Here is a 16,492-nt window from a genome sequence, read left to right as displayed (position 1 = left end):
AAAAAAATTATTACTGTATAGTTGATGGGCAGAGCCAACGAGTGTCACCAAAAAAAAAAAAAGGGACACGAATCCGATACACACGAGCCAACTAAACATGTGTAGGGGCCCCCCTGCAAGCCATGTCATCAATTACGACAAGCAAGAGTTGCACAATTGCGTTCAATGCAATTCGCACACCTGCCCTACTCATTTATTGTCCGCACAGTAATTACTATGCTCCTGTCCGGACGATACCATTTCCCTAAGGAAAGCGACAGCAGCCAGCTGTCTCCGTAGTCTCCATCAACTACAGCAGACAGCACCTCGAACACGGAAAACAGCAAATCCGGAAGAGCCACGTTTGCATTTCCCATTCCACTTATCTACGTTTCACTAGGTTATTCGTCTAATTTTGGTTCTTTATCCACACACCAATCAGTGAACCGACGCAACGCGACGCGACGCGACGCGTCGCTCGGTTTCCTACCTCGTTCAGAGAGCGAAGCTTTTAATCACATGGCATGTAAAGTCAAGGAAACCCGCCGCGGCCGCGCTGAGCAGCCGGTTCGGGTTATTTAATAATTGTTTATCTGGTGATTTTTGCAATTAATTACCGCTCCAAACCCTTCTCCTTCTCGGAGCTCAATATTCTATCTTTTTATTTTTGACTTTGACAAAGATTAAAAACGAATAAAATATAGCTAAAATAAAGGGAGATATTCCATTCTTTTCTTTTTCCATGTTTTGCCCCATTATTGTTCCTTTCTTATATTCTATTGTCATTCGTTTCTTGTAGCCGAGAATCTCCATCCGGCTCATTCTCCTCTCCTCGTTTCTCTGGATCTCCATCCGTCTTCTCTGAGATCGGGAAGGAGCAGCCATGTCGTTCAGATCTCTATCGTTGCGATCGGTAAGCGCCGGAACGCTGCTCATTTTTATATGTTTGTATTTTTATTTGTTTGTTAGGTTAGGTTTTGCGAGGAATAACGTGCTTCTGGTTTCGTCGAGATCTGATCGGGCCATTTCCAGGAACAATTTTGGTGTGTCCAGGGTTTCAGGACGATGTGAATGTTTGATCTTTTTGTGTTATCTCCGTAAATTAGGGCCGATTTTGCGTGGATTTCTTAATCCGAGGGCGAGAGCTTTGTTGCACGGAACCTATTGGCAGATGCATGATCTGACGTTCTTTTATCTGATTTTCACAAGCTTACGAGGCTTTTTTATGCCATTTTTTCCTGTTGTTGTAATTATATGTTCCCCTAATAATCTCCATTTTATTTCTGATTTGGCGTGTTTTTGTTCCAGATAATTTTAATTTATGTCATGTCTTTTTTTTTTTGATTTTTTTTTTTTTGAAAGGCAAATCTTGGTGGAGATTCTTGATTTTTAGCACAATTTGCGAACAAAGATTGTGGAGGGCTGTTTGTCTTGAATAATTTTTTTGCAATTGTGTCCGATCATAGAATTTCATGATCCACAATTCTACTCAATCTTTTGCCTCATGGTTAACGAAAATCTTGAAAGCTGGATTGCTGATGTTGTTAAGATGTATAGTTTGTATGTTTTTCTAATGATGAATTGTCTGGATTGCTGATGTTTGTAAGACGTATAGTTTGTATGATTTGCTAATGATGAATTGGTTATGTGGCGCCCTTTTGATTCAAAGTGTTATAATTACTGTGGGAATGGGTTTGCAGTCGAATGCATCTTCTGGGATGGGAGTGGCTGACGATAGCAAGAGCACTTTCCTGGAACTGAAGAGGAAGAAGGTGCATCGCTATGTGATATTCATGATCGACGAAAAGAAAAAAGAGGTTGTGGTCGAGAAGACAGGTGGTCCGGGGGAGAGTTATGATGATTTCACGGCTGCTCTGCCTGTGAATGATTGCCGCTATGCTGTGTATGATTTCGATTTTGTGACTGAAGACAATTGTCAGAAGAGCAAGATTTTCTTTATTTCATGGTCTGTATATTCTGAAACCTAATATGATAATATCTTAGCTTCTGTGGAATGTCCCTTCATGCTTCTCTGATGACATGCTTGATTTCCATTTTCTGAATGCTTGCTTCTCACATCTTAGCATGCATGAGTTTGTTTCTCACATCTTAGCATGCATGAGTTTGTTTCTCACATCTTAGCATGCATGAGTTTGTTTCAGCTGGTGCCAAAACTCTCTTACTCTCTGTTTCTATTATTAGCCTTTCCAATTAGTAGGAAGCTATTTTGAAACAAAACATTTCTGCTGCACATTATCATTTTATATCAGTGACATTAAGTTTATTAGGTTTTCTTGCATACCCTGGATGGAGATGGCTCGGTAATTATAACAATGACTATTCTTGGTCCTTGTTGAATGTGTAATTTGTTGCTTTGACACAACTGCATCTTTTTTTTTTCTTTTTTTTTTTTTTAATACATTGCAACTTTCAGATATCAGTTTAGATGGTACCTTCTTCTTAAATAGTGGAAAATTAAAATGGCTTGTTGTCAACACTTAATTGCTTGGCTCTTAGAATGCATCCAACCCACTTAGATACATATACACATATGAATTCTGCTTTTCAGGTCGTTTTATTCTGTAACTCACTCCTGTATGTTAACCCTCTTTCCATTCTCTCACACAAGTACTCTAGTGGTCGAACCTGTTTGTCAAACACTTAACAGTAGTATTACAGTGTTGCTTATCTATTTATAGATTCAATAAAGCTTGAATGGTACATAATAGAAAACTCTATATGATGGGGCTTAATATCATACCAGCTAGCCAGTTCACTCAGAAGGCTTACAAATGCAGCATGTAGTCATGGAATATAAACTTTTCGTCGTGGATTAAAAGGTTTCCCAGTCTTCCATTCGAGACTGAGAACTATCTGAAGAATGTTTACCTTGTCATAGACTGTTGGTGCCTCATCTTACTATTTAAGGTCTATCATTTCATCTTCTGGCTTTTTCTCCTCAAAGATTCATGAGTTTTGCAATCTGCCCTTCTGTTTCTTGTGCTTCCATGGAATCCATGCATTGCTTATTTAAAATAATTTTTTAGAAGATTGAGTCTTAAACACAGCTAAATGCATGGTTTGTGGAGATTGTGAATAGACAGATAGAGACTGACTTAATTGCCACTGATGTCCATTTGGTGCCTACAAGATGGTATGCTTGTAGAGTGATAGGCTGTGTGACATGCATTTACATAAAAATTATTGTAGACTCCAAGCTTGATGGACAAACTTTAAGTCTTCTGAATTTAAGTGCCCAAATCTTTCCTTTTTGTTTCTCTTGGGAGTCCAAGTTGGTCCATGTGGTTGGTTGGATGCAGCTTAAGTCCTATGTTGTTAGGGTCTTAATGAGAGATAAGTAGGAAGTTAAGGTTGCTTACTGATTTCATTGGGAGATATGGTTTCAATAAAGTCTTATGGAGGCCATAAGAACCCTATGGCTAATAACTAGACAAGGTTTTATGGTGGTTTCTTTTCAGTGGAAGGAAAAAAAAATGAAGTCAGGTTCAGCCAACTGTTCCCTCTCTAATTTCTCTCTTTATCTCATTCATTTTCTTTCCCCCAATTCCCTTTTTCTTTGAGACAATGTTATCTGCTTCTTTATGTTCTCTGTTTTACTGCATTAAACCCATTGCAAATTATACATAAAGAAGGTCAACATTAAATTTCTGCTGTGATTATTCCCTCGATTTCTCATGCACACTTTTACTTGCTGGAATCTTTATTCTGATATAGCTTTTTTCAAACTCATCTGAAATCTGACTTTTATATGGGTTCTCATTGAATAGTTTCTCTGTCAAATACCCAACATCAATGTCCTAATTGAAGCCGTAATTTACTGCTCGATTGCTCTATGCACTATTCTCTATTTGCCAACTGTTTCTGCTTGGCACATTAAGTTCTGCACATAAACTTCTGTGTCTTTTGAATTTCATTACAGGTCAGTAACAGACCCCTTCTATTGGCTGTAAGCTTTCATTTTAAAGTTTCTAGTGTGCTAGAGCCTCTACTTTGAAGGACAGGTTAAAATTGTTCCCCTAATTGCCCTTATTTTTCAAATCAAGTAATTTCTGTCCTTTTCTTTAAAACATTGTCATACTAATCTTTAATTTTCTCTAATGGTGAGGTCCATTGACGCACATGCAGCCTTCTTCTCTAAGTGGTCTGGCAAGTGCTTTGCAGCCTTTGTAGGTTTGAGGACATAAGCCGCAACTTTATGTGAATATGATGCATATGAAAGAAATAAGTTTCTTTCATGATTTACATAAACCATCTTTAGGTTGATAACTTGTTATAGAATTTTATCGAACTTTGATGGATCATACATTTGCCCTTTAGAGTTGAATTGATATATACGGGATAAGATTTGTATTATCTAGGAATCGTAAAGAGTGTTTGACTCTGAAACGGACACTTTTTGTTTCATCTGGCCCAAAGTGAGGACAGGAGGCAAAACAACCAGCTGGAACCTGCTTGACGGTTGCTGTTGCTGCAGATAACAGCTGACAGGTTAAAGGGAAGGATGGATGTAGACCTCATACTATAATATTCGAGTCTATCTCCCTCCTTTCCTTTAGTTTGCCCTTAGAAGCAAACTTATGTGTGTATACATTCCCAGATTTGTGATTGAGTAGCTGAAATGGGTCATATTTCATTACATTAAGAGTAGAAAGATCATCTGCATTTTACTTATTATGGACCAAGCCCTCTGAATCTTTTGTGCTCATATTCGGGTGGTAGGGTATGATTGATCCCAAGAAGACGCTCTTGCTATCATGGTCTGGTGGAAACTGCTTTAATGTTTGTGTTAGTAAATATTTCATGTATCAACCTCGAAATCATTCTTACCATATTAGGGCAGCATTGTACAACCTAAAAGATGTGCTGCTGTATGAGCTATTGCTGGTTCACTTTTTCTTGCATTATGATGTTGAACTGCGGAAATGATGATGTGCTCATCATATGTTTTAACGTGCATTATTTTGTATCTTCTGTATTTGCGCTTGTTAGTTGTGTAAAAATGAGTTGTTTTAGTCATTTGAGTTCCGCTCCTGCATTTCTGTTTCTTCTAGTTATCACTTATTTCACCTTTATATTTACTTCATATATTATTACATGTTGCTTCCACCACAAGATTAATGTGGTTAATGATTATTCCCCATTTGTTCAGTTCTTTGGTTAGATTATAGTTTCATGTACCATATTAGCATTTGACTCGTTTTTGTTATTCATGGTGCTGCCAACTTCCAACCAAATGAGGGTAAGGCATGTTAATTTCATTATGTTGATTTTTCTTGTAAACATGGCAATGAACTGGATTAGCTGCAAGTTTCTTTTCTTCCACATGTTGAATATCTTTATTTGCCTGTTGAACAGGTCTCCATCTGTCTCCCGCATCCGTTCTAAGATGTTGTATGCCACATCCAAAGACAGATTTCGCCATGAGCTTGATGGCGTCCATTACGAGATTCAGGCCACCGACCCTACAGAGATGGATCTCGAAGTTCTTAGGGACCGTGCTAATTAGGCATGTAGAGCCCCCAAAACTAACTTCATCTCAACGAATAGCTGGGTTTCTGCCAACAGATGTGTCCTGAGGCATCTGATTATGAGAACATATATGGGATTCTGAATAACCGTAGCTGAGAGGGCTGGTGGAATAGCTGAACTCTACCTTAATGACACTTCTCAGTTAGAGAGATGGGCTGTACTAAGAGTAGTTGATCAAAGACCTGGGTGCTTTTATGAGTTGGAAACGTCTTTAAACATATACCGTAAGTGGGGACAATATAATATATTAAAATCTCATCTCTTCTCATATTTGGTATCACTGTGTTTACCGTGTTGCCTCGCTTGCATTCATTCATTACATTCTGCAGAGGTGCTCGACTGCTTTACCTGAGTTTGTGGGGTAAAAGTCAAAAGAGAGTAAAAAGGAGAAGGCCACCAGTGCCGATTTAGGATGGAGTTGGCTGCTGGAGTGGAAGTCTTTGTTGGTTTTGATATGCTGAGAATGGTTTTCATGCGCTCTCTGTTGTTCGAGTTGTGTGAGGAACCAGCCTGGGCATGCTTGTTTTTGGATGGCGATATTTGCGAAGCTGGTTTTGTTGTTTCTTGAATAGGCCATGAATTGACTATTATTCCCCAAGCTGCAGTTTAAAATTCAATGTCGCACCAAAGAGCATCGCAGTCAATATATAGTTTATTATGCCGGATGCACAAACAAGCTACGGCAATGTAGAACTGTACATCTTTGTCCGCAGTGTGTTTGCCTCCAACGGGTACCTAGCCCAGGTTTGAAGGTCAAGTAAATTGTTACCGTTCGATATTCTTAGAAATGATGCTGTAAACGTGCAAAGTGATGGTTCATTATGGACAATATGATTCGACGGGTCTTGAACGTGGGCCGGCCATGGAACCGGTCAAAAGCTCAAGATAATCGGGATGTAGGGTAGTTAGCCTGCCCAGTACCGTATGGCCTGTGCATGTCCGTTAATCATAGTTGCTTGTACGTAGATTTTATTCATTAAGCGATCATCTTGGTGCACCATTGTAAGGTTGAGTGGCTCTGGTTTGTAGTCTGCACAGCCATGTGGTGCACCATCTTACTGCAGAAACTATATCCTGCACGATGGTATGGAGTCCAGGGTAAGGAGACAGGTGACGGAACGTGGTGCATGCCGTGCAGGGAATACTTGCTGTGTTATTATAATGGGGCCGCTAATCTATTCCTATGCCTGGCGCGTCAGAATTTTTATTTTTTTCCTTGTTAAAAAATGTTGTTCTGTAATCGAAAGCAACGACGTAATAATGTTCTTGTAAGGATGCAGAGTGGACGTGTAAATTGTTGGCATTCTGATGTTTTATGAGCACCATCAATCTAGATGAAATTGACAGCCTGGGGTATGTCCTTCGCCGAATCACGGGAGAACGTCGCTACGATGCTAAATTAAATGTTGTACAAGATCACGTGCTGAACCGTGCGATGCCAATTTTAAGGGTTGATGAGATGAAGCTGGTATGACCTCACATCCAGAAAAGTCGGGCAGGAGTTAAAAAAAAAAAAAAAAAGTGTTCCGCACCCGAGTCCAATCAATCAATCAATCCACCACACGCCTTTTAAAGGCCGGTGCTCCGCCTAGGTGGGGTAGTCGTGGGCAAGGCGGTAGCTGTATCTTTCGCGCGAAAGAAGGATTCACCTTCCTTCGCGCGAGCGCACCGTTGGATCATCCACTGGTCTGTTTCAAATCTGTGCGACTGGTGATCCAACGGTGGATTCGCCCAAGGAAGTGGAATCCTTCCTTCGCACCAGAAGAGCAAGAGACCCGAGCGCAAAAGAAGATGCTGCTGTCGTCACGTGATATCCACCAATTATGAGCCAAGGGGAGGATCATAATACAAGAAAAGAAGTGCTTTCCTTCCCATATCTTCTGCGAAAATTATGTTCCTTGGTTTGGTGGTGGTGGGCCATACGCAGATGGGTAACATCCGAGTAGGTACGAGAAACAAATTTCTTGTATCTCCATATTATACCAAACTACTGCTTCGTCTCATCGCTTTATCTATTTTTTTCTGAAAATTTATTTACTCTCAAATAATGCTTTGCGGGCTTAGCTTTATTTTACCGTTATGTAGTACTTCAACTTCCAAAACCATCTTAGATTCCGATCTCACCATTTTCGGACGATAATAACGACTAAAATAGCTACATGTACAGATATTAATGTTAAATACTTGCAACTTGAGGGCTTGCGGCGGTGGTTCTCATTTCGGTGGATCAGATTCCCGGAAAGCAAAGACATTTTTTGGGGTTGTACCTCTCTCGGGTTTGGTCAAAGGGTTTGTTGATAAGATAGGGCTTGGGATAGAGATTTCACTCGCCGGGGGGGTGGGGTTTGGCGGGGGTCACATGGGCTAAGACGTTCCTTTCTTCGTGGTCCTGGTGATGTGAAGCTTCTTCTCTGATTGAGTAGATGTTGCTGGCTTTCTTGCTTGGTGGGGTCATCGAGGTGGGACTCTGGGTGTGCATCTCATGCTAGTGTTAGGGTTTCCGAGGGGAACAGCTCGGTGTTAGAAGGGCAGGATTTGCAGCTGACTTGAAGCCAAAGTCGGGAGGTAAAAGAAAGGATTGTTATGAATGTATGGGAAGAGCCTCTTCATTGGGACCGTTTTCTTTGCCTTCTCCATTTGCAAGAAGTATTTTGTGTTAATTTCCCCTTTAGGTAGGAGTCTATATCCAGGGAGAAAGGGCGGTTTTTGAAGGATCCGGAGTAATTTCGGGTATCATTTCCAATTGATTTTTCAGTACAGGTTTGGTCATGTTTTTCCTATTTTCAGACATGTGGGGGCCTTCTGGTATCTTTCTTAGATATCTTTTAAGGCAGTTTAGGACTTCAATTACCCAACTTGGTCCACCTTTTGCTTCTTGGAATGCCTCGTTGATGGAGGCCACCTTTGGGAAGTGCTGCTAATTTTTCATTCGCTTTCAGTGGTGAAGTTTGTGTTATAGTAAAGTTCTTGGAGCTGGTCATGGAAGTTTGAGATTCGTATATGATCATGGATGGCCCATCCAGGACCATAGTTTGGTTTAGGAGGGACTTGAGGATTGAGGACAACCCAGCTTAGCAGCAGCCTCCAAGGACGCATGCGTCCCTCCCTGTTTTCATATGGTGCCCGAGTGAAGAAGAGCAATTTTATCCGGTCGAGTGTCTCGATGGTGGCTGAAGCAGACGCTTGCCCACCTCGATCAGTCCTTGAGGTCTCTTGGAGCCCCCCTGGTGTTGATCAGAGCAGAGAGCACTCTTGCATCTCTTTTGCAGTGCGTTGGTTCGATTGGGGCCACTAGAGTGGTTTATAACCATCTATATGGTATGCTGACTCTTCCTTTATGATCTTGCTTCAGCAGTATCTTGTGTGTTCTGGCTGTGTTCTTTCGTGTTCGGTAGGTTGATATAAGAGCTTGTTGGCTGCTCATAATTTTGCTGATCATATTTATTAATTCATTTCCTAGATCGTACTTTCTGATTTAAATTTACTGAACTTAGGAATTTGATCGACTGTGTTTTCTTGATACTGTTGAACGCTTTACTTCTCTGTTCGTATTGCACTTCTGAACACTTCTGATGCTGTTTCAGTGTCTACATATCAGCATGTGGCTGTTATAGTCTAAAAATATGCATTTATTATGCTTTTTATTTAAATTTGAAGGTAGATTTTCAGCTATGAATGTGGTGATAATCTTTTATAGCAGTCGTATTTGTTACAATTTGATCATTTTTTTTTCCTTTACTGTACGACAGTTTTAAATCCTTTCACGAGCTGTTAAATATGGATGATTAAGGAGTTGAGCTTTTTGTTGTGGAAAGAATTGCAAACAATTTAAGAAATGATGAGAACAATTATCATAATTAATTTCAAACAGAATGCTTATAAGAGTGAGAAAATGATAACCGGCCCCTCTAAGATATGTAAATAAACTTGGTTTATTCTTTTGCATGTCAATATTTGCTCAAAATAAAAAAAAAGATTGAACAAAACTCTAGATAAAGTAATACACTCAACCAAAATGTATTATATTGAGAGATGCACATTGACATCCTTTTATAAGTAGCCAACAATTCTGTGGGTTCTGAGGAAAAGAAAAGAAAAGAAACTAGATTGCAGATTACCAAATCTGTGCCAACATAGTCATAATCGATAACTTGTATTGCCGTCCACATATACTATGTTGGCTATATGAGCTTATATCTGTATGCATATCCACATTGTGGCAAATTCTGATCCTTGCGGGCTCCCTCAAATTCTCTCCCAGGTCTCTTCTAAGTTTTCATGGTTCTTCACCTTATCTTTTCAGTGGTTGCGCTCACTATATCTTGGCTGTCTGTGGCATCAATGCAATGATTTTCATGATGCTGTTATTATTTGCTTGGTTTCTATTATTATTATTATTTTTATTTTTATAGAATAAAATGCTTTGGCTTTATCACTGCATCTAATTGGCGACCACATCTTGGTGATTGCATGTACCATCAATTGCCAAATACTCAAACAAATTCAAACGTGAATCCATCTATTTGGAATGTCTTTTCCCTTACATGATCCTGCAAAGATCATAGTCCTAGATGTTAAAATTCCATTGCATGTATCCTCAGATTAAATAAGTGTATTCTCTTCTTCCTTTTCATAGTTAAGCAGCAGCCCAGTGCACGAGGATCCTACCACTGTGGGGTCTGGGGAGGATCAAAATTCAGGTGTACACAGCCTTTTGCTTATCTTCATGTCGTCTGGGGATAAATCAGGTCGTTAAGGACTCAAATCAAGTTATCCAGTTTATTCACTCTTCATTGTTGTGTGATAAGCTTTTATATCATCAAGCTTAGGTCACTTACGGAATATACCCTCAAAAGAGAGGGCTTGATGAATGGAGTGAACGTATGGAACTAGTTGTCAACTCGATCTCATTCTTCTGTGGGTTCCATGAATGTTGTTGTGTATCTAATACTTTGTAACAGTTTTTTCCATGGTTTTTAATCTCTTTAGCTGCATTTGGATCGCAATGCATTTTTCTTGATACCTGTATATAAATGTATTGTCAGCTGGTAGCACTCTGGTTTTTCTTTAACTCCAAAATTTGTGGTGGCAATCCCTTCTGATGTCTGAAAGTTAATGACCTTTTTTAATCTGAAAATAATCCTCATTTTAGCATATTGCCTTATTTGCAGACCCTGTTTCACTTATTCGGGATCATAAAATAAAAAATCAGTTGGTGGATCTTGGAATCTCTGTGCCAAAGTTTTAATGGTGATCTGTTGTATGAACATGGGAAGTGTATGATGAGAATGGCCACGCTTTTACAACTTTCAATGCATATTGGGACAAATGCATGAGCTTGCCAATTGACCTAACTTCGCCTCTTCCTCCTTGGAGGTTGGTGCCACCTGCAGGTAGCTTTCAGCCACACTGTGTTCATTCATTTATACATCCACTGCTACTTTTGTTCATTCATTTATACATCCACTGTAACTTTTTTATTGGATACTGTCTTCAATGCTATAGTTTTTCTGGTAATTAACTATTGCCACCACACTTATGATATTATTCTTTTTTGTCTTGACTATTATTGTTCTTATGTTTTAAAAAGTTGCATTAGATAGGTACTTCTCACAACTTTTCGGATTAATTAGGTCGAATGTTCATTATAACATGTTCTAAAACTTTGCTTTAATAGCTTGATCCTGTGGGGATCAAGAACTTTTAATTTAGGTTAAGCTTATCACTGTTCTTAAGTTCTTGCTGTAGTTGTTCAAGGAGGATTTTGGATTAGTAATTACAACATATGCAAACAGAAACATGAGATGCCTTTTTCTAGAGAAGACCATACAAGGAATCTGCTGGTTTGTGAAAGCACTTTTTTATTTTCTTGGAAAGATGAGGAAGCCCTCTAATTGGCTGAAATTAATTAAAGTGTTATCCCGCTGCCCAGTAATTGCATCAATCATTACTTTTGCCCCTTGACTGGCTAATTTTTACTGGGGGTCTCCTTCTAAATTGGGTTGGGCAGGAAGGCACCTTCGCATACAAGGAGCTGATACAGTGCCATCCTTGTAGCAAAGTTCATTCTTTCATAGCTGGATGATGTCCACCTCTTCTTCATGATCTATGACTTGTCCTTTGGCTTAAACACATTAATTAAGAAATATCAGACAACAGGTAGGCAAATAAAAGGCATCCGAGGTTGCACAGAGCTGCAGGTTTTGCATCTCTATGATTGCTGCTGCCATTGTTGTATCACCCGTTCTATCAGTAGTTACCAAATCTCAGCTGGTCCTCTAATGGAGTTCCTTTGGGAAATACTTGATTACAAGAGACTACCATATTTACTGTGTTAGAATATGCATGTATTGTTATATCATTCAATCTTCTGTGCCAGGGACAGAAAATGTTCAAAGCTGCTCACTTGAGGAGCTAGGACTTGAAAATGACACAGAGAAATCAAGTAACGCATTGCTGAGCAGGGGATGGTCCCCAGGTTGGGCCAATGCAGACAAGATGCTAGCTGAATTTATTAATGGGCATCTAAAAGGAATATTCGAGAAACAGAATGAAGGTGGAAGGCCAACACGACATCATTGTTGTCACCTTATCTCCATTTCGGTGAACTTAGTGTGAGGAAAATCTACCAAGCTGTCAGAATGAAGCAGATACAGTGGCAAAAGAAGAGAATTCTGATGCAGATCTGAGTGTCAACCTCTTTCTAAGGTCAATTGGTCTTAGAGAATATTCACGTTATCTTTGTTTCAATTTTCCATTCACACATGAGCGGGCATTGTTGGGAAACTTGAAACACTACCCCTGGCGTGCTGATGAGGGTCAGTTTAAGTCTTGGAGGCAGGGTAGAACAGGGTACCCATTGGTGGATGCAGGTATGAGAGAACTTTGGGCAACTGGTTGGATGCACAACCAAACTAGAGTCATTGTGGCAAGTTTTTTTGTGAAGTTCTTCTACTTCCATGGACATGGGGGATGAAATACTTCTGGGACACATTGTTGGATGCTGACTTAGAAAATGACATCCTTGGTTGGCAGTATATATCTGGTAGCTTACCTGATGGTCATGAGCTCAACCGTCTTGACAATCCAGAGGTATGCCATCTCTGTACAAATATTTGAGAAATCCCAAGGCTGCAACCTTAATATGTCATGGACTTATAGTTGATGCTTTTTTTGCCAAATCATTCTTTTCTGTGCATTCTCTGCTTGCTTTCCTTTGAAGGTATTGGAAACCTTTTGGTGCTGAACTGTTATTGACATCTTTTGTATTTCATGTAACTGAGATTATCTAGGAAAGGAATTTAAATTTCATTACATGGTATTTGGACTTAATGGTAGTCAACAATGGTGTGCCTCTAAAACTTTTAAGTCAAACATGCAAGTGACAATTCATATGTTCATCCAGCTGTCTATACAAATAAGTTTCATTGCATACATATTACAGCAGAACTACATAGAGATGTACTTTTGTTCTCCGACCATTTGATTGGTAAACATTGTACAGGTCATATTGTTAAATTTCATGACTTTGATTTTTGCTTAATCATCTAGTATGCAAAACTATAAATAATCATATATTACATAGACTATTGTGTATAGTAAATTATTTAAAATTTAACTCAAACTAGTATATAATTGCCCATAAAGTTATATCATATTGACATTTTACTGAGTTCACATATTCTGTGTGGTTTGAAAAGGTCGAAAAGTTTTGAGATTAAATTCCAAATCTGGTGGCCTTCTTGCTCAAAGCTTCAACTCTCTCTCAATTTTTGAAGACTATTAGACATTGGAATCTATTTGACATCTCATTTTATCTTAAACATAAGCCTTGATCTGCATGTGTCCTGCCCACTGAGATCTAGTCTCCATCACTCCTATGGGGTATTGGATCTTCATTCAGGGGTCAAACCTAATTTTCCTGGGGTCCAAAGTACTTTGAGATTATTCTTTAATATTGATACGTGCTTTAAAGCTTTTCTATACATGTTGACTTTTACAATTAAAAGATACATGCACACAAAACATACACACACATACACACTGTGAAGTTTCACAGACCTTTTCAAACCACTCTTTCAGAGGGGAGGTAGGAGCTGGAATGGAGCGGATCTTGTTGCAAATAGAATATGATAAGAACAGTAATGCCTAAAGAGGTAATAAAGCTAGTATTATATAACTACTAATCGGGAGTAGTAATGCCCAAAGAATGACCAGAGTACTATTGTTTTTCTTTTTGTGGGGTACAAAAGGGCATATATAATTAGTTGTTCAAACATATGGACCTCCCATGTTTGATAAGAGAGACTTGTCAGGTAGTTTTATACCATCAATAGCCTTCTTCATGTTCTATAAACTTGATATAAAAGTGGTCCTTTTTTGTCCAAAAGATGTTTCCATGAACAAAACTCAACTAGCTGTGGCTGAAACAAGCCAGTGTGGCTATATGCTTGCTCGGCCACCTCATTTTGGTTTGTTAGCCAGTATTTCCTAATCTTTTCTGGTGAGATACTATGTTTCATATGGAACTTTAATTGAATTGACACCTCGAAAATACTTGAGCTTGAGCATAACATTTTGTTCTCAGATTTACTTAAATAAGATATGATCCTTGGGGGCTTGTGTATAACCAAATCACTGGAAGTGCAATTTTCTTCAGTTGGCTTATCCAAAGGCCAATGAAGCTTATGGTTTACCACTTGCTCTAAATGATCACTGCTTCTCTCTTCTAGTCAAATGGGCTGCTAACATTTGAAATGCTAAGCAGCGCGAGCCCTACATATTTATTTTTCTATTTCTCTGGAAATTTGGGAAAGATGATCTCACTAACATATCCCTCGAATCTGTGGCATCCTCAACATATTAAGAGGCATAATAGAGAGGACTACATCTAGACCATTAACAGTTTGACCGATCCATTGCACGAGCCCAGCCGCTAGTGGGCCCTAGAAGGAGCCATTGGTTTTCTCTGTTTACATTTTCTTCATGGAAGAGTTAAAAGAGTTTGAATCTGGTACAGACTGTTGTTTGTACGTATCTAAAACAAGCTGCTGATCTAACATGTTATGTCTTGAATGACATCTGATTCTTTGTTGAAGGACAACTAGAAGTTTCATGACACTTGCTCTTCTTATGGTTTGACTAGCTAAACTTTTTGATCAAAAAGACTAGCTTAACTTTCAGAAAGCTACTTCAATAAGAGTCAGGTTTTCACTCATCTGATTTCTTTGATATTCTAGAAATTTTCTGTGCAAACTTCTCATATTCCACTGATGAAGGAGATTTTGAAAGATTTTGATTTGGGACCTTCTCCATGCTGGAGTTCTTGACAATTGACCAATAGTCATAGTTCTGTCCTTTTGTCAAAATTAAAATGCCCCATCTCATATGATTGATGGATTAATGCCTTTTGGCTTATGATTTTTTTAGGACTTCCTAAAAGGTAGCTTTAGAAATAATTTCAAAAATAAAACTTAATATTGCCATCCAGTATTCTGGTTACTTCAGAGACATGGGTCTTGATCCTTTAAACTAGGTAACTGCCTTTTCATTCAGAGAACATTCTATGTTGATATTTCTGACTAATGTAATCCCACAGACTAGGATCATCTAGTTTTCCTATAAAGACTTATATTATCAATCTTTTAAACTAATAGAAATTGGAATTTAATGTCCCTAACCACAGTAAGAATTTTTTTCTTTGTACCAGGGCTTTTGCTCTCCATGCCAAACAGTTTCCTTCCCAATTCCATTTTACTTGGTTCACTTCTTGTGTGTCTGCTGGAAATAAATGTAAAGATGACATATGTCTCCTCAAGCTTGGTGTAACAAGTATATTCTTTATTTTTCCCCCTTTTTTTGATAGATTGAAACAGTCAACATGGCCAGAAGATACATACGAGGGGCCTTCCTGACTGCCTTGGCCTCATTGGTCTAAGCAGCTGGTGGAGGAAAGGCCCAACGACCACAGAACAGTCCATTAGGGGCAACTTCAGCCTACCTACCCAGGGGTATGTAAGAAGTATTATTCTTAATGCAATAAAACGGCAAATTGAGATCCAGACTTTGTTTTCATGCAAGTTCCTGAGGTTCATATTAAGGGATAATCAACTGCTTAAAATTTAAAATGCAATTCTTTCTCCTTGAGTTTAGTGAATTTTTACATTTTATGTAAACGGCTGCCTTTGGTCCTGAATTTTGATCCAGCTATAGTCTCCATAATATCAGTTCAGTAAATACATGCAAAGACCAATTTGCACATTCAATTCTTGCTATTTCTATATTCCTGAAAGAGGAAAATGAAAAAGCCTTCGATGTACTGATTATTTCATACCAATATCACATTTCTTATGAGAAAGGCTAGCAGTTGCAAGTTCTTGTTTCCTTCTTTCTTTTCTTTCAATGAAAATATCCTACTTTTGCCTTTGATATAGAATTTTTTACTTTAAAATATTGTTTCATTAAAGTTTTGAGGTTTGACTGTCATTTTTATCCTGGAGTCTAGGATCAAGGTCGCAAATTCGATCCTGATGGAGAATATGTTAGAAATTGGATTCCTGAACTTGCAAGAATGCCAACTGAATGGATCCATCATCCATGGGATGCTCCAAGATCTGTACTAAAGGCTGCTGGAGTTGAGCTAGGTTTAAATTACCCAAAACCCATTGTAGAACTTGTTACAGCTCGGGAGCGCCTGGATGATGCTGTCGCCATGATGTGGGAACTGGACAGAGCTGCAAGAGTTGCAACATTAAGTGGTTCAGATGAAGTTGTGGCTGACAATCTGGTTGGTGTGAATAACTTGGACATTCCAAAGGCTGTTGTGAAGAAGGAGGTATCTTGCACAAGTTCATCTCTTGATCAAAGAGTTCCTTCTGTCCATAATCTTAAGGGCAGTTCATGCAACAAGGAACTGAAAAATCTAAACAGTGAGAGATCCAAACAGGTTGACATAAATAATCGT

The 16,492-nt window shown here is 38.9% G+C and overlaps 1 protein-coding gene and 1 pseudogene across 2 annotated transcripts; both read left to right on the top strand.

Moving 5' to 3' along the window:
* Window positions 1-736: 736 nt before the first annotated feature.
* LOC105044319 (actin-depolymerizing factor) lies at window positions 737-5,805 on the top strand. 2 transcript variants are annotated; one of them, NM_001303581.1, is given in 5 exon segments: window positions 782-892; window positions 1,680-1,690; window positions 1,693-1,945; window positions 5,356-5,500; window positions 5,503-5,805. In NM_001303581.1, coding segments are annotated over 4 exon segments (417 nt in total). In that variant the 5' UTR covers window positions 782-892; window positions 1,680-1,683; the 3' UTR covers window positions 5,515-5,805.
* A 2,046-nt stretch (window positions 5,806-7,851) lies between these two features.
* The window catches only part of LOC140856984 (cryptochrome-1-like), a 12,421-nt pseudogene continuing 3,780 nt past the window's right edge, over window positions 7,852-16,492 (top strand).

This window comes from Elaeis guineensis, chromosome 4 (assembly GCF_000442705.2).
Source record: "Elaeis guineensis isolate ETL-2024a chromosome 4, EG11, whole genome shotgun sequence".
Lineage (NCBI taxonomy): Eukaryota > Viridiplantae > Streptophyta > Magnoliopsida > Arecales > Arecaceae > Elaeis > Elaeis guineensis.
This window is presented reverse-complemented; position numbering and strand designations above follow the sequence as displayed.